This window comes from Alligator sinensis, unplaced genomic scaffold (assembly GCF_000455745.1).
Source record: "Alligator sinensis unplaced genomic scaffold, ASM45574v1 scaffold487_1, whole genome shotgun sequence".
Classification (NCBI taxonomy): Eukaryota; Metazoa; Chordata; order Crocodylia; family Alligatoridae; genus Alligator; species Alligator sinensis.
Genome location: NW_005842301.1, coordinates 744811 through 763063, shown reverse-complemented (window position 1 = coordinate 763063; position 18253 = coordinate 744811). Strand labels below are relative to the sequence as shown.

Genomic DNA, 18253 nt, shown 5'->3' with positions numbered 1-18253 from the left:
CCTAATACTGTCTTAGCTTGAAATCACTTGGCTAGTCCTATCTTGGCTGCTACAAATTTGGGTATTTGGGAATTTAGCCTAATTAAGGTGCTTTTGAATATCTCATGAAGTACCTATTTGCATGTTTAGATATTTTATACCTTTAAAACTTTGATTTAAGGAATTTGGGTTTAAGCACTGTAGTGTATTAGGCATGAGTGTTTTTCGTTTTTTTTTTTTCTTTTCCATGAGACTTGGGCAGTTTTGAAAATGTACTCTTTTGTCTTTTAACTATTTAGTATATTCATCCTTTAGGAATGGAAATACTGTGTATTTTTAAATGATAAAAAGTGAGAAACTTCTAAAGAAGCACCAACACACATAGCATGTAAACTTTGGCCTAGATAACTATAGGGAGGAATAAGGTTTTAATTTTGACTGCATTAAAATTATGCTGCTGTTCTTTTGTAACCTTTTAAGAGTTGCAGCCTACATATCTTTCTTTTAATTTTAATAGGGGCCAGCTACCTGTGTTGCCTTTTCAAGGACTGGGGATTTTTTTGCATCTGGAGGTTCTGATGAACAGGTATGTATTTGTTTGCCTGCTCAAAATCATGGTTTATAGATTCTTGCTTTAAATGGGGAGGGATGATGGAACAGAAAAGTCATCTAAGAACGATACAGAAAATTGGGAAACAGAATCCTTATGTGGTCTCTTTGTCTTTTTAAGATATTAATTTTTTAAAAAATGGGTAGTGTTGAGGAAAGAAGTCTAGAGATGAAAGAAATACAGCCACTTGTTCATTGGGATGTTGTAACTTTTAGAGACACTTCTTCCAACCCTAACAAAACATCCCATCTTACTTCAATTCCCCCAAATCACCCAATCTTACTCATCCAATCACTTCAGACTCCAGCCTGTTCATCATCAAGTTTTGTGTCAAGTACACACTTGGAGCATATACTGTCCAATCAAATTCACCTCCTCATGCAGGCTGCAACAATTTCCATCATCAAACTTTGTATCAAACACTCGCTTGGTAGGTTTGCCAGTGAGCAAAAACAAAATAACCTTTATTCATTATCAGTTGGCAAGTCAATTTTTCAGGGGAAAAATGCCAGGGTACACAAATCCAAAGTTCCCCTGCAAATGTGAACTTTATGAGCTTTATGAACTTTCATGAACTTTATGTACATTAATTTTATTTTTCCTTGAACTAGACAATCACAGGCTAACACACGTACACACTTCTAGATACTGTTTCTGCATTTCCTTGACTATTTTGTCAACTTCCAAATCAGCCTGGAAAATATGCTTTGATAGATGAGATTATTAATAAAAGGTGTAACAATGCTGTTCTAGGTTTTAACATTCTTGTTAAGTTCCAGGGTAGAAATTAGGGAATTTAATTCTGAGCCTTTGGCTTTGCCAACATGAGTTATAATTGGAAGGGAAAAGTAAAAGCCAGTAGAATCCTATTATTACTTTTAAAGGAAAAGTTTTAAAGCAGCTAGATGCACCCCAGGGAATTTATGCACAGGAAAATTCAAAATTATGAAAAATTAATTACTTTTATTTATTTTTACAAATGAAACTAAATATAACACTATTTGAAACTTTAGAAATATATTCAGGTACTATGTATGGTTGGGGGGATGAGTCTGGCAGGGATTTGTGAAGGTTTAGGAGGGGGTCGGGGGGTTGTATAGTGTTAACTCATCAATATTTTAACTAGAGTTCACAGATTAATTTATATTGGGGTGGACAGGCAACTTTATTAAAATACTGAGGTGAAAAGTGTGATAGAGAGCCATAAGGTTTAGCCAGGTAACCTAAGTGTTAAAGCTTAGGCTGGATATCTTCTGGGCTTCATAGGAGAGTTTGCACAAAATAATATATTCCTGAGTATGTGTTTAAACCAAATGTAAGTATACTGTCAGATAGAATATAAGTTATAAAATTGGATAGAAGAGTAAAAGAAAAAGTTATATTAACATATACCAGAGTCACACAGCAACTGTCAGTGTAGAAACACAGATATAAGTTGACGTTGTTTCGAAACTCTGGCTGCTGGCCCACAAATTCAAACTCCCCCTCTCGTGCAAAACAGTCTTTTCTTTCTCAAACAGTCAGCTGTTACAGAGATTATGTATGCCAAACCTTTTTATAGTCAGACATTGACCCACTCTGGTAAATACTTCTTTCAGACTATCGGGTAAATGTTCACTATCCTTCCTGCCTTCCACATCCTTAGCTTTGCTTTCTCTGGGCTTCCTGAACAAAAGCAGAGGCTAAGTCCACCGTCCCGGTATTGGGGTCAGGGTGATATTTTACCACAAGCTGTGATTCTTGTGGCTCTAGGAATATTATGCAGAAAAATTACCAAGGGCTCGATTAGAGAAGAACTATGTCCAGATATGATTCTCCAGGAGCTCACTTCATTACCACCCATGACTGCAACAGAATCAGCACACCTCACTGATCACAACCTCCCTCTCTGGAGCAGAAACCCCCTCCTATACTTATATACAAGCTAAACTCAGACTGTTATCCCCCCAGATCACCCCATCTTACTCATTCTCTCACTTCAGACTCTAGCCTGTTCATCATCAAGTTTTGTATCAAGTACACCCTTGGAACATATATTGTCCAATCAAATTCACCTCCTCATGCAGGCTGCAACAATTTCCATCATCAAATTTTGTATCAAACACTCGCTTGGACCATATCCTGTCTAATCAAATGTGTGCATATGCTACCGCACTATTGCACATAGCACCATGCCTTGCACTCAGCAAGTAGATATTCACCACTATGCATGCTCCACAGCAAGACTAGGTCACTTTTGTCAGCAAAAGGCAAGAATTCACTCTTGCTAGAATAATCTGAACTGACTACTACACATGTGCAGTAGAAGATCTTACATACTCAATCAGCAACTATAACAACTTAAGCAGGGGGACTGTCCAGTGGACTAAAAGTTCCTCTCATCATTAGCACTTGGGGCCATGGCTCTTGGAGCTCTCCATGGACCTGTGGGGAACCCCACTGAGTGGATGACAGTACCATGGGCTGGATCTGGTTTACAGACACCACAGTCCTTAGACCCCTGCTTTGCAGGGTCCCAGGCTCATTTGGGTTGGAGGGCTTAGAATTGGAAGTTGTCAGGTGCTAGGAGAGCTGTATAGCCTTCTTCTGATGGTTCCTGTAGGTACTCTGGGGTCCCCCCAGGAATTCTATGACTTGTCAACATCTGCCCTAAAAGCCATTTTGTCAATTTTACCTTCCTGCTATGGACCCAGCAGGTGACTTTTAGAACTGGTCTTGCAAAAAAAAGTGAAGATCTTAGGAGGGATAGTGAGAGGCTCTGGGGGGTACCCAAGCCCCTGGGCACCATGGGCAGGGGGTTACTTCATTCCCTGAGTACCTGGAAATCCCTTCATTTCCAACCCTGCTCCCCAAATGAATTTTGGATCCAGCAGCTGCAGGGTCAATAGCACAAAGATGAGATTGACTTAAATTGCTTCAGAGCAGAGGTTGAAAAGTTGTGGGAGGAAGATAGGGATACATGATATCCAGCCCTTTAGGCACCAGAAGCAACTGGCCAGTTCTTCCACCGTATACTTGCCCCAAGTGAGCCTGCGGCCTCATAACCCAGGGTCCATAGCAGGGAAGTGAGATTGACAAAATACCTTCCAATGCAGGTCTTGCAAAAGACTAAGAAGGATGCAAGGGTTATTTTAAAAGTATTACTAAAAAAAAAAAAAACTCTTAAAAGAATTAAGTAAAGGAGATATAGTAGATGTAACACATTTGTGCAGTAATAAAACATAAGAGATAATTAAATTTAAATTGAAAATGTAATGCAAGCTGGCTTGAATGAAAACATGCTTCTATGGAATGACACCATAGGCTGCAGATAAAGAATCACAGGAAAAAAGCAGCTTTTTGACTTTGGGCCCTCTTTCTTTGTTTCCTTCCTAGAAGTAAAAAAAAAAAAAAAAAAAAAAAAAAAAGGTTTTAGGTAGGCCCTGGAGCACCCAGTCTCTCAAAAACCACAAGCAGGGGTCAATCAGAAGCACCTGAAAACCCCTCCACCCCTCCATTATTCTCCCACCCTAGACAAGCTTGGGACCCTACAGAGCGAGATCCATTTTTTTGTAAAGAGTCCAGGCTTTTTTACCTATGCGGGCTCTGGATTTTGGACCCAGATGCCTTGTTCCGGGGGGGAGGAATTTATTGATGCACAGTGATAACAGAAAAGAAACAATACAAACAATCGAGCAATTCTATATATCTACCAAATCCTAGGGCTGTCATCAGAGTCAAATTACATCTGGCCAGGATGCAGTCTTCACTCTGAGGCTCTCCCTTAGGTGTCAGATGTCGGCAGTCTAGAGGTGGGATGCTGAGGCCCACACCCCTCCCCACCAGTGGGGTGGATGAGAAGGGCTGGTGGTGTACCCTCTGCCCATGGTGGCCTCAGGGACCCTTGACGGGGACCCTCTTGGGGAGGAGGAGGGACCTGGGCGGAGGGATCCTTTGTTACTCCTCCCAAGTCTCTGCTTTTGTGTTCTCCTTCCCTCCTGCTGACTTCATCTGTAGCTATCGCTGGTTGGTGTCTCTGTGTTGTTCTCGCACATCTACATCCTGTGTTAACAATACATTCCAATCCCATCACCCTTCCCAAAATAGTAATTCTAGGCCTCCCTCTTTGGCCTTGTGAGCAGGTGCCACCTTATCTCATGTTATGGGCAGTGTAGTGCATGTCCTCCTCTGTTATCCAGACTCTGTCCTTGTTAGCCTGTTGTGTTAGCCTGTCTGCTTCCAAGGTTGTGTGAAAGTATGTGACCCAGACTCTTGGAAATCAGTTAACCCCTGCTGTCCATCCTGAACCATTCTAATGCATATACCTATGTGCTAATTCCCAAAAAGCAAACCTTTAAATACCATTTTCTAAGCCATCAACCTGTTTACCCCTCATCAATTGCACAGATTTTGGTAAAATGTAACAGTATTTGTTATTAAACTTGGCCTTTTTTTAACTCAGTGTTTTTGAGAAGGGGGAACAGAAAACTGCAGTTGTGTACAATGACACCTTCCTCTTAATTGGCATCCAGCCAATCTGGGTCTTTCTCCTCCTGTAGTGGATGCTAGGGAAACTCTGAGCACTAACTACTGGAAGACATGATAGTCTGGGTACTCTACCGCTCCCTGGTGGCGTATGAGCAACAGTGCAAACCCTTGTCATCCTGATGAGAAGTGGCCAGTGGTGTCCCATGGGGGTCAGTGCTTGGTCCAGTACTTTTCAACATCTTTATCAATGATTTAGATGTGGGGGTGAAGATCTCACTGGCCAAGTTCACAGATAACAACAAGTTATGGGGAAGTGTAGTCACGCATGAAGATAGGCTAGAGATACAGGGCGGATCTAGACAGGCTAGCAAGTTGGGTGCATTGGAACCAGATGAAGTTCAACATTGAGAAATGTAAAGTGCTCTACCTGGAGCGAACAACCCCCTACACACCTGCAGGCTTGGCGGTGCCAAACTGACCAGCACCATGAATGAAAGGGACCTGGGGCAATAATAGACCACAGTATGACTATGAACCGGCAGTGCAACGCTGTAGCCAGCAGGGGAAATAATACTCTGGCATGTATCAATCGATGCATCTCCAGCAAAATCAAGGAAGTGATTCTTCTGCTCTACTCAGCATTGGTGAGACCTCAGCTGGAGTACTGCATCCATTTCTGGGCACTGCACTTTAACAGGCCTTTAAACTAAGATAGCTGCGGGACAGGCGGTCAATTAACAGTAGTAGCCCAGGTCATGTCAACCACAGTAGAAATAACTTAGGTAGCCTAAGGGAACCCACTCCTACCATAGCCCTAGGAAAGGTCACAGAACCATCACATAAGGAAGCCTAGGGCCTCCCATGGCAGACTCAACTGGCTGTACACAAACACCAGGAGCTTGTGACACAAGCAAGAGGAAGGAACTGGCCCTTCTTTTATGTGATAAAGGTTACAATCTCGTAGGGATAATGGAGACCTGGTGGGACTCCACCTATGACTGGTCTGTTGGTATGTACAGGAGGGACCATGTTGGAAAGAGGGGTTGCGGGGGTAGCTCTCTACATCAAGGATCAGTACATTTCCCTCCAAACTGTGTTCACGAACCATGAAGGATGTCTTGAGACCCTCTGGGTAAAAATATGGGGAGAACATGGGGAAGAAGATATACTCATAGGAGTCTATTACAGACCTCTTCACCAAGAAGAACTGGACCGCGAATTCAATAAGGAACTGGCTGAGGCCGCATGCTCCTGACACATGATCATCATGGGGGACTTCAGCCTCCCTGACATCTTGTGGGAAGAGCATATGGCCAAATCTGACCAGTTGCATAGCTTTTTTGCTTGCATTGGTGGCCTCTACCTAATGCAAGAGGTCTACGGGCCAACTAGGGGAGATGCACTGCTATATCTGGTTCTGGCCAAAGGGGATGATCTGGTGAGTGATCTCAGGATCAAGGGGAAGCTTGGTGACCGCAACCATGAACTGATCACTTTCTATGTCTAACACAGGGCGAGCAAATCCCTCAGTAAAACAGAAATCCTCAACTTTTTGTGAAGGCTGACTTTCACAAACTTAGGAGATTGGTTAGTCAGGCACTAAGAGGCCTTACCCCCATAGAAAGGGCAGTCCACGAGGAATGGTTATTCCTTAAGAATACAATCCTTGACGCACAAGGGAAGTCTATCCCGTCCCGCAAAAAATGCAGTCAGCAGGCAGGGAAGCCCCCTTGGCTAAACAGGGAACTATTGGACCTCCTGAAACTTAAAAGATGGAAAATGGGAAGCATCACCAAGGAGGACTACTCGGCACTAGCCAGCACATGTAGAGAGTGGTCCAGAAAAGCCAAGGCAGAAACAGAACTCAAGCTAGCCATGGGAATCAAGGACAACAAAAACCCCTTCTTCAGATATGTGGGAAGTCAGAGAAAGAACAAAGGCAACATTGGAGATTAAATGGGGCAGCTGAAGACTGATGCCCAAGAAAAGGCCAATCTCCTAAATGATTACTTTGCATCAGTTTTCTACCCACCCAAGGGGGTCACACTGTCATACAGGATGCAAAACACCCAAGGAGTGGGAAATTGGTCCACAATTAATGTAGATCAGATGAGGGAACACCTTGAGAAGCTAGACATCCATAAGTCCGCGGACCCAGACGAAATGCACCCGAGAGTGTTGAAGGAGCTGGCGGACATCATAGCTCACCCTATGGCAAAGATATTTGAAAATTTGTGGTGCTCAGGAGAAGTTCTGGAAGACTGGAAAAGAGCCAACATGGTCCTGATCTTCAAGGAAGGAAGATCCAGGGAATTACAGGCCAATCAGTCTGACATCCATCCCTGGAAAGATCTTGTAGAAAATCATCAAGGGCTCCATCAGCAACAAGCTAATGGAAGGCAAGCTTTTGAATGCCAGCCAACATGGCTTTGTTACTGGCAGGTCTTGCCTGACTAACTTTGTCTCCTTCTATGACCAGGTGACACATTGCCTGGACAAGGGAGACGAGGTTGATATCATATATGTGGATTTCAAGAAAGCCTTTGAGTTGGTCTCCCATGATATTTTTATGTTTAAGCTGGGGAGCTGTGGCCTCAACCATCTCACAGTCCGATGGCTGGGAAACTGGCTCTGGGGTGGGACCCAAAGAGTACTAGTTGATGGGAGCAAACCAACGTGGCGCAAGGTGACCAGTGGTGTCCCTTAGGACTCAGTACTCAGGCCAGTACTCTTCACATTGTGGCAGGGCACCGTGTGTGTCTGTCACTTTAAGGGCCTGGAGCTGGCAGCCACCAGGTGCCTGATGAGGGCAGCCATTTTGAGTTAGGGGTTGTCTATATAAACAGGGCAGTTCAGCTGCTGGAGGGCAACAACATTGCTTGGCCGGAGGGCTGCAGATCTACATCTGGAGGTAAGGGAGGAGCTGTAGGGGATGGTCAGGAGGCTCCTGGTCCTGGGCATGACCTAAAACTGCACCCTGCTGGGAGTGGGTGGCTTGGTGGGGCTCTCAGTGGTGCGGGAGCCCCCAGGAAATGCCAGGTCAGTTACCACCCCGGTGAAAGGCGGGTCGGGGCGCCTTAACCCCTAGCCCCCACCACCGGGTGGGTAACCCCGTTTGTGTGAAGGACCCAGAGGGCAGACCCCTGGAGAGAGTGAGGGGCTAAAGACTCAACCTGATTGAGAGAGTACCCTTGACTGGCCCATGCTGGGGCCAGGACCAGGACGGTCAAAAGGGCCAGGGGCCCACCGCGAGGGACACCCAAGAACCAGGGGCCTGGGGTCCCGACTGGCCTGGAGGTGGGCCAGGGCTGGTAGCCAAAGGTCCCGGGGGGACCACACCTGAGAGGGGAAAATAGTTTCAGGGAGCTAGGTAGCCTGAATGAAGGCAGGATAGTGGAGGGGTCCTGTTAGGAGGATTCTGGGGGCCCAGTGTGGGGTCCGGTGACAACGAGAACACCTAGATGCCATCTGCAAGGCTTGGGCTGTGGTGTAGGGGAGGAAAGGAGCCACAGAGAGCGCCCCTTGGCATCGGGGCAGCAAAATGAGCAGCCTCCTGCTTAATTGACATATATATTAATTAATCAATTAACATCAAGGCATGGCGGGTGAGAAGGCGGGTGGTTGGCCCAAGAACAGGTGGGCGGGCCATGGAGATTGGCCCCGAGTAGACCCCCTGTTACACACATCTTCATTAATTATCTGGATTCAGGGATCGGATGTGGACTGGCAAAGTTTGCGGATGACACTAAACTATGGCGGTCACACTGGAAGACAGGCTGGGGATACAGGCTGACCTGGACACACTCGCAAGGTGGGTGGACCAAAACCCAGTGGTCTTCAACGTAGAGAAGTGCAGGGTGCTCCACCTTGAGAGGAAGAACCAGCAGTATACTTGCAGGCTCGGCAGTGCTATGCTCGCTAGCACCATGACTGAAAGAGACTTGGGGGTTTTGATCAACCACAGGATGAACATGAGTCACCAATGCAATACCATGGCTGGGAAAGCAAACCAAACACTGGCATGCATCCATCGATGCATCTCAAGTAAAACCAGGGATGTCATCCTCCCGCTTTACTCGGCCTTAGTGAGGCCACAGCTGGACTGCTGTGCTCCAGTTTTGGACCTCCCACTTCAGAAGGGACGTGGATAAGCTAGAGAAAGTCCAAAGGAGAGCCATTCATATGATCAAAGGCCAAGATGGCAAGCCTTACAAGGAGAGGCTGAGGGACTTGGGACTCTTCAGCCTGTGGAAGAGAAGGCTCAGGGGGGATTTTGTGGCAGCCTACAAGTATATAAGGGGGGGGGGGTGTGCATCAGGACTTGGGAGAACAGTTGTTTACCAGGGCTTCCCAAGGGATAACAACATCTAATGGCCACAAACTCCTGAAAGGCTGATTTAGACTGGACAGAAGAAAAAACTTCTTTACAATCCATCTGTCCAGGGTCTGGAATAGACTCCCCCCAGAGATGGTGAAAGCACCTACTCTGAACTCATTCAAAGGTGTCTGGATGTTTATCTTGCTGGGATCATTTGACCCCAGCAGACTTCCTGCCTATGGCAGGGGGACTGGACTCAATCTCGCAAGGTCCCTTCCAGCCCCTAATGTCCTTTCATAGATTCATAGATGTAGTAAAACTTGAGAGAGAGTCCAGAGTGGGGCCACCCGTATGATCAGAGACTTGCATGGCAAGCCATACAAGGAAAGGCTGAGGGACTGAGGACTCTTCAGCCTGAAAAAGAGAAGGCTGAGAGGGGACTCTGGTAGCAGCTTACTGCTACATCAGGGGAATACATCAAGGGCTTGGTGAACAACTGTTTACCAGGCCACCCTTGAGGAAAACCAGGAGTAATGCCACAAACACCTAGAAGACCGTTTCAGGCTCAACATTAGGAAAAACTTCTTCACAGTTAAAGTATCCAGACTGTGGAATAAGCTCCCTTCAGAGGTGGTGCATTTGCCTATCCTGCAAATCTTCAAGAGGAGACTGGACAGTCACCTTGCTGGGGTCCCCTGACCTCAGTTGTCTTTCCTGCCTGGTGCAGGGGGCTGGACCTGAAGATCTTCCGAGGTCCCTTCCAGCCTTACAATCTATGAAAGATGACCGTTCTACTTGGAACCCTTAGCAGTATGTGTGTGTTTGGACGCTTCTGTTTGGTACCTGTAATGGAGGCCCTGAACTCTGTTACTGAGAGTAGGCAGCAGAGCTAAGACAGTGTAGAGGGCAGCTTAGAGAAGCTGACTGCAGAGCTGTGAGCCTGCTTGTAGGGAGGCAAGCTGCAAAGCAGAAAGCCTGCAGCTTGGTTAATGGGAAACCTCAGGACCTAGTCCTGAGAATCAGAGAGCAAGTGACTGAAGGGTAATATAAGCCTGACTTCTTGGAGGGAGTCTCAGATTGGTACACATTACGCAAATGGAAGGATCTGGAGAAAGATTAAAGAGAGGGACCAGTAGGAAACTAAGTAGTTTTATGTTTAGGTTTAAGGAAGTGCACCCGTCTAGTTTGGTATAGGCATTCTCTAGCAGCCTTGGAGCACACGCCCAGTTAAGAACTCAGGGCATGTCCCCAAGACTTGGATGTTGGGCTGTGTTCCCTCCTGAGGGAGGCCCCGACACACATCTGCCATGACTTAATCTTCTGTTCAGTAGCTGGATTCTCCCTCACGGAAACTCGCCAACTGGGCGCTGCCCCTTGCAGGCGTTCTTGGGTCTCTGCCTCCCCTATACCCCAGCCATATGCCAGCCTTCAGGACGACCAGGTGATGGGTCACCGGCTTGTCTTCTTGGTGTTCGCTCCTGCTCTTGTCCCCTCTTGCCCATCCCTCAGTGTCTTTCTTCTCCCTGGGTGTTTACGGGGTATGGGACTGGTCCTGCCTCAACCTCCACCTTGGCCCTATTTCTGAGCTGCCAGGTTCGCTGAGGCTGTTTCCACTCTTCTTCTTGACCCTTCGGGTCAATTGGGGATGCTTCCCCAGTTCGGGCTCTGAGTGCCCTTCGAGGTACTACTGTAAACCAAGAAAAGAAAGAAAAAGGAGAAAAAGAAAGGGACAGTAGTGGTTCAGACCACAGCTCACCCCACTTGCATGTCCGGCTCCTGTGGTCGTCAGGATCCCTCGACGCCGTCCTCCTTGGCTCGGCTGTCCTGCCGAGCCGGGTGTTTACCCTTTTAAGACAGCTGGGACCCTTTTGTTGGGTCCCCGTCTGGACTCCTGCAGATCCCCTTCTCCAGTGATCCTGCAGCCTGGGGGGCAGCTTCACCCTCTATCCCTGGTGTAGCTGTTGCCCCCGCCAGCTTTTAAATCTGCCGGGTGGCAGTTTTTGATGACGTCATCTGCTGGCGTCACTCCCAGCTGCAAATAAAAGCAGCTGATGAACTGCGCTGGCAGCTCTTCTTGGCACGGCGCGGCTTTTCCTGCCAAAGCCCTCTCCTTACAGCTTTTGGTTTTCTTTTTTGGGAGCTTACCCCAGCCTCAGGTCTTGCCATGGGAGGGGTTCCCGAGACCTCTGTTTGTGTCCCCCTGGGACAGGAAGCTTTTGCTTGTTTGTAAAGCAAGGCATGAGGCAGCTGTAGGGTGTTGGGGAGGTTACTGAGCCTGCCCTGGAAGTGGGTAACACCGTGGAGTTTGCCTGTGGCAGAATTCTGTGTGGAGGTTGCTACAAAAGATCCAGAGAATTCTGCAGAGGCCATTGAAAGGTGCCTAGAGTATTTGCCTGGATACTTTAAGACTGCCTCCCAGCTTTTATTACTTGTTACAAGGCACGGCAAGAAAGAGGAGAGACATCATTAGGGTACCAGAGAGTGAAGCAGGTCACGGCAGGCTGCCAAGAGACAGTACCCTGCCCAAGCAAACCCTAGGCCTGCTAGATTACCCAATTAGTGATGTTCTTGGAACAATTTAGGTGTTATGTCTGTCTGCACCCTGAGAGATTGCATAACGGGTATGCATACTTTCTTTCTGTTGCTCTTTATCCCAGTCTATAATCCATATTTTAAAGTTTTTTTTATGAAGCTTCTGAATATTTTTCTGCTTCTCTACATAAATTTGGGGTTATTTGATAATGAAAATCTGGATCATTTTAAAGTAGTTCGTTCTGTTTTGTGACTTGCATTTCATGGCTCAATTAGATACCATCGAGGAGGAGGAAAAAAATCTCCTCTTGCAGCTCATGGTACTGTGTCTGTCTCCCCACTGCTCACAGAGAATGTTCTTTTTTTCAAACAATTTTTTTAAAACTATTGAATAGCATCTCTCAAGGAGCAGGAACAGCTTATCTTCCTTTTTTCTTTGTGTCTTGTAATTAAAGAACATTTGGATGTCACCTTACTAAGGTTTGTATACTTAATGTTGCTATTGAAGTATTTGCATACTTTGGTGTTCCTTTTTTAAAGGAATAACAGGCTGGCTGTTGTGTGGCTTTCTTTTTGGTTGATATGCTCTTTTTGGAAGTTGTGGGGTAGCGAAAGAGGTTATTTAAAAATAGCAAAAAAACTAAGATGCTTACTAAAAAAACCTTTCACTTTTGAATAGCATGCAAGTCATTTTAAATCTCTCTTACTCGATTTACAATTTAAGTAATGCAGAGGGGGTATGGTATTAACTATTCTTCTCCATTACATAACTGGATGACTTCCAGAGGAATCTGTATGTTGAGGTATTTTAACTGAAAACACTCCTTAGCCTTGTTGGATTTATTTTATTTTGTTCTTGACTCAATATTGCATGTTAACACATGCTCTGCTATGTATAGATATTGATTACATACTAACATTTTAATGCATGTTTATAGGTGTTAGTATTTTATAGATATAACATAGTGTATGCATAATATATAACATTACTAAATAGTAGATTGTTGTCTATATATAATTATACATAATTATTAATAACCTATTAAGATATCTGTATTATAACAATATGGGCAAATATTAATTATAATAATGATATAACTACACTTTACTAATGTAACTTAATAATATTTACATAACTTTTATGAATATAAACACATTTTATCTAAGATTCCTGATGTTCTCTCAGATTCCACTCCTTATTTGTAACAGTTTTAACATTTTTCCATATCTAAAAATGTTTTAATGTTCCTGTTAAGCTGAGAAATTGGTTGATAGTAATTAGCTTTTTTTCCCGAAAGGTCATTTACAACATGGCTTAGTAAGTTCTCAATTTATTGCTAGCAACCTGCGTTTAGAACACTCAAGTTCATGCCTTTCTAAAAAATCCTCTTTGGTTGAGATTTTTCTGCACTTGCCCTCAGCAGAAAAGGTATTTAAAAAATGTTATTGAGACAGTGCAAGGAGGAAGAAATAAGACCTCATAAAGTAATGTGCATGCTATATAACTCCTCCCTCCCCCCACACACTTCTGCATATATGAAATTGAAAATTGAAGACCTACTAATTTATTTTGTCTTCTCTGACTAAGTCTGATTAAATGGTCATCTCCAGATTTTTATGTATACAAAATAAATAAATGGAGTTGGATTAAAATATTTTATGGAAGTTTAGAGAAGGGGTTAGAATTGAAAAGCTATTTATGAAATAATTAAAATATATATATTTCTGACTTGGTCCTTCAACAAATTGTATTCATGTTTAACTTTTTACTGTGAGTAGTTCTGTGCATAGTCACAACACAGGCATATATAGCATAGATTTAAACTAGATAGGATAGATAACTACCACTATATCACCAATCCTCAGACTTGAGTACAGGCAATTTGAGTCTACTGGGGATTCTGGTACAAATTTTTGTTGCTAGGCAAAGTCTGTGTTGCTGTGTCTTCAGTGTTCTTGTTACTCATGGTAGCTAGATTTAAACAGTTGCTGGTTCTTTCATAATCCCTTGCAGTCTAGAATGATTGTCTTCCATGATTGTCTTAACGGATCTGAAATTGACGGGCTCTCCTGCAATTCTGAATGTGTTTCTTTGTGGGGTGGGTGGCTCCGGATTCTTGATTCAGTCCATGACATGCTGTTTCTGTCACTCCTACTCTTCCGTCTAGTGTTGTCATCATAAGATTTCAAAGTACTGAGATTCTTGGGATGGTCCTGGGCAATAGTCTCCCATGAGTTGATGTCAATGTTGCATTTTTTTAAAGTCTGCTTTGAAGATGTCTTTGAAGTACTTTCTTTGCCTTCCTCTTGAGCGTATGCCTTGCCCAAGCTTGGAGAATAAAACTTGCTTCAGTAGTCTGGAGTTAGACATCTGATGTCAAATGATCATTGCCTTGGTGCTCGTGGTGTTTGCTTGAGAGAAGATGCTAATGTTGGTGTGTCTATCTTCCTACTGAATTTGAAGGATCTTCCACAGGTAGCATTGATGGTACTTCTCCAACAACTTGAGGGTGTCTCCTGTAAGTTGCTTGCATCTCAGCTGCGTACAGTAAGGTGGGGATCACAAATGCTTGATAAACCATGACCTTGGTTTCAGATCTGATGTTGTGGTCTTTGAAAACCCATTTCCTCAGGGGTCCAAAGACTGTGCTTACATATTTGAGGTGAAGTATGATTTCTTCATCTATGTCAGCCTTCTGCAAGAGGGGGCTTCTGAGGTATAGGAAATACTCAATGCTCTCCAGAGTCTCACCATAAATGGGAATTACCAGAGCTGGGGATTGCTCATTAAGAGCTTGTTGATGGAAGACCTTAGTCTTCTGAATGTTAGGTTCTTGTATGTCTCAGTAAAGATGTTGACAATTTGCCTGGAGATCTGCTTCTGAGTAAGCACAGACTACAGCATAATTAGCGTACTGGAACTTGATCATTGACATTGGGGTGAGCTTGGTTTTGGCTCTGAATTAGCTGAGATTAAACAGTTTACTATCCTTTCGGTAATTTAGCTCCACCCTGATTGGAAGCTTGTTGGTGGTCAGATGTAGCATTGTGGTAAGGAATACCCAGTAGAGTGTTGGAGTGATGACAGTCTTGCTTAAATCCTGTCTTGACCTCAAAAGGATCTGTGATAGATCCGTTACTGAGAACCACTGCTCACATACTGTCATGGAGCAGGCAAAGAATGGTGACAGTCCTCCACAGTACTTCTCGGTTGACAGAGTCTAAGGCTTTCGTGAGGTCAGAGATGGCCATGTAGAGAAGTTTGTTGTTCCTGGCATTTCTCCTGCAGCTGGCAAGCTGTGAAGTCATGTCAGTTATGCCTCTTAGTGCCGTAAACCCACAGTAAGATTCTGGGAGTAGCTCTTCAGCAAGTGGAAGAAGAGTGTTCAGGAGGGTTCTTGCAATGCTAGTAGTATAAAAGACACCATGCTCATCAACTTGACAGGTGTTCTGCCCCCTTCCGCCATCTTAGGGCCACCATTTCTGAACTGGAAGTCCTACCCCCAGCCTCCAGTCACATAGTATGACACCAGAAGGCCCTCCCATGTTCCCCTTATAAGATATGTGACATCAGAATCCCCACCCCCAGTCACCATTTGCCTTCCCCTTGACCCTGTTACATGACATGTGACATCAGAACCCTGCCCTCTGTCCCTTAACATCAGAAACCCTGCTCCCTACCCTGTCACATGATGCATGATATCAGAAAACCTGCCCCTGCCCCTAGTTGCATGGTGTATGACAGGAATCCTGCCTCTGCCTCTGGTCATATGGCCCATGACATCAGAAGGGCCACCCGTTCAAGCCCCCAGAGTCTGGCCCACATATTGCAAGGCCCACCCTAGACCACATGGTATAGGCATGACCTATCTGGCCCAGACCACCGTGTTGGCCCAGAATCCACTAAGAATATTTTAGTTTACCTGTAGTTTTGTGTGTTATTTGCATATGAGAACATTACTTTGGTTCAGAGAAATTAAAATAAAAGCTTGTGTTAATATGGCAGTGATATGCTACATTTAAAATTGAATCAGCTACCAGCAAATGAAATGCAGTGCTCATAATATTTTGACAAGATTGCATATTCTCTATATTTGATTAAAATACCTTAAAACTGGAACAGTAACCTTGCACAGGGGGAAAAAAAAAGCATTGAATGCTATTTATGTGCAAAGTCAAGCGCTTAGTCAGGAAATACTCCTAGGTGTACAAGCTGTCACAATTTGCAGTTGTTCATGACACTGGGTGTATGTATATGCCCACACACAGAGAACAACACATGCCTGGATGTAATTTCTGAAAGATGTCACATGTAACAGGTTTTGTAACTTTTCTCAGCACTAAAAATAAAATATTTGCTGCCATTCACTTATGTTATATTATTTGTAATACTGTATTTTAAAGAGCAAATAATAACTTTTCCTACATGTGTCATTTGATGAGGCATGTTTCTGGAAAAGAGCCACTTGAAATTACTTGCATACATACAGAAGATACCTTGGGGTCACTGACCCAAATGTATGCTGAGCTGTCATCTCATCATATGTAAATAGAAGTTTGTGAAATGGATGTGTATACCTTTCACATGTGCTAATCAATTTACAAAAAAATGTATGGAATATTTCAGTTGGGAAGCAGCAGCAAATGCACTATGCATCCTTCAGTACAGTGCACATGAAGTGATTCCTAGAAGCATTTCCTGACTTCTTAGTGCTTGGCTGTGCACATATACACACCACAAGTCTGAAAGAGGCCTACGCTTTAGAAACACCTTAGCAAAACTAAAACCTCAAGCTGTATGTTAACAGTGTGTGCATGTGTGTGCACACCCCCCTCTCCAATGACAGACCCTGTCACACAAAAGAGCAGTCTCTGGTGTGAATGCTTTTTAAATTTGTCTTTATTTCCAGTAAGTACCAAACACTTATCTTTCAAAAGATAGTTACCATTTTAAAGTTTTTTTTCCCTAAGTTAAAACCCTGTATCTCCAAATATGCATATACTAAACTCTGTTTTAAACTAAATTTACCATTTAAAAAAGTGTTTTCAGTATTTCAGTAAAGTTAAATGTTTATCTCCATTATCTTATCTCTTCAAACCCCACCCACCTGCCTCCAGGTATGTCGCCTGTCACACAGAATAGCATATACCCCCTGGTGTGAATGCTTTTTATTTTTTTCTGTATCTCTGTTATCTGTTTTGCTAAACCCTTTTGTTAAACAGGGTTTTAGAATTTCTAGTGACAATTAAGCATTCAGTATAGGATAGTAGAGGCTTATCTTCTCGTGATCAAACCATAAAGAGTGGTGTTAGGGTCTTCAGAAAAATGCACTCTATTTAAAAACTCTACATCCCGAGCTAAACCTTATCAGTAATTCATAAACATTTCATTGTATATCCAATTGCAATCATGCCACTTAAAACCCATTCCATACACAGCTCATCACAAAGTTCCTGAATTGTCTGGTTAGCATCTTCATCTAACCAGGTAAGGCAGTCATGACTACCCTGATGACACTCATCATAAACACATCCCACACACTTTTCAAAAAAACCTCATTCTCAAACAGTATTATACCTGTCATGGTGCGGGGTCCCCAGGGATTGCTGTGATGCCCCTACAGCTCCATGACCATGCCAGCTGTGCCCTGTGGCCACCTTCTTATCTTGCCTGTCATGTGTTGTTGGTGAAAATCATAAGTAGGGAGGCTGCCCACCTCGCGCTTCTCCTCAAAACTCCCATACTTATGATCTGCATCCCTCTTGAAGTACATGTTGTAGATGTTTGATTTTTTTTTTTAGAATATAATTGGCATTTTTCAGGTTCTGAGATGGCAAAACCCCTTGCTGAAAGGAGTATTTCTGGAGGCAAACGGAGGGAATTAGAAGGAGGGACTTCCAGTCCCAAGATGGGGAGCAGAGCACCTGTCAAGGGGCAGGGCTATACATGCCGTCCTCGACAGCTTGCCAAAACTCGGTAAGCGGCCCTCCGCCTGAAATAATTGCCCATCCCAGCCTAGACCCACTGTGTCAAGCCCAGCTTTGAGGCACTAGCTCTAATCAGTCTCCTTTCATCACTGGGCTCTCTGACCCCTATAGCTACACCCCTCTGGTGCTGGGCTCTCCGTAATTGTGTGCCCCACTTTGGGCACTAATGAAGCCTCCACCTCCCCTTATAGCTTCACCCTGAACCACCAATACAAATAACAACATAAACATAAATCCCTGGGCTATAACATAACAATAACAATAGAGGCCATGGGGCCAGGCCAGGGTTAACCTGGGGCCCAACCAGCCTGCCGGTGCCATGCCCGGGGTTGACATGGTGCTGCAGGCACCGGCTGCGC

At 44.3% G+C, this 18253-nt stretch overlaps 1 protein-coding gene across 2 annotated transcripts in view; it reads left to right on the top strand.

Annotated features, from left to right (window-relative positions):
* Positions 1–18253, top strand: part of POC1A (POC1 centriolar protein A) — a 122880-nt gene that overhangs the window by 29791 nt on the left and 74836 nt on the right. For both annotated transcript variants that reach the window (XM_006028262.3, XM_014522096.2), the window contains exon 7: positions 497–565. In XM_006028262.3, coding sequence (XP_006028324.2) covers positions 497–565 — 69 coding nt within the window. The remainder of the gene's footprint in view (positions 1–496; positions 566–18253) is intronic.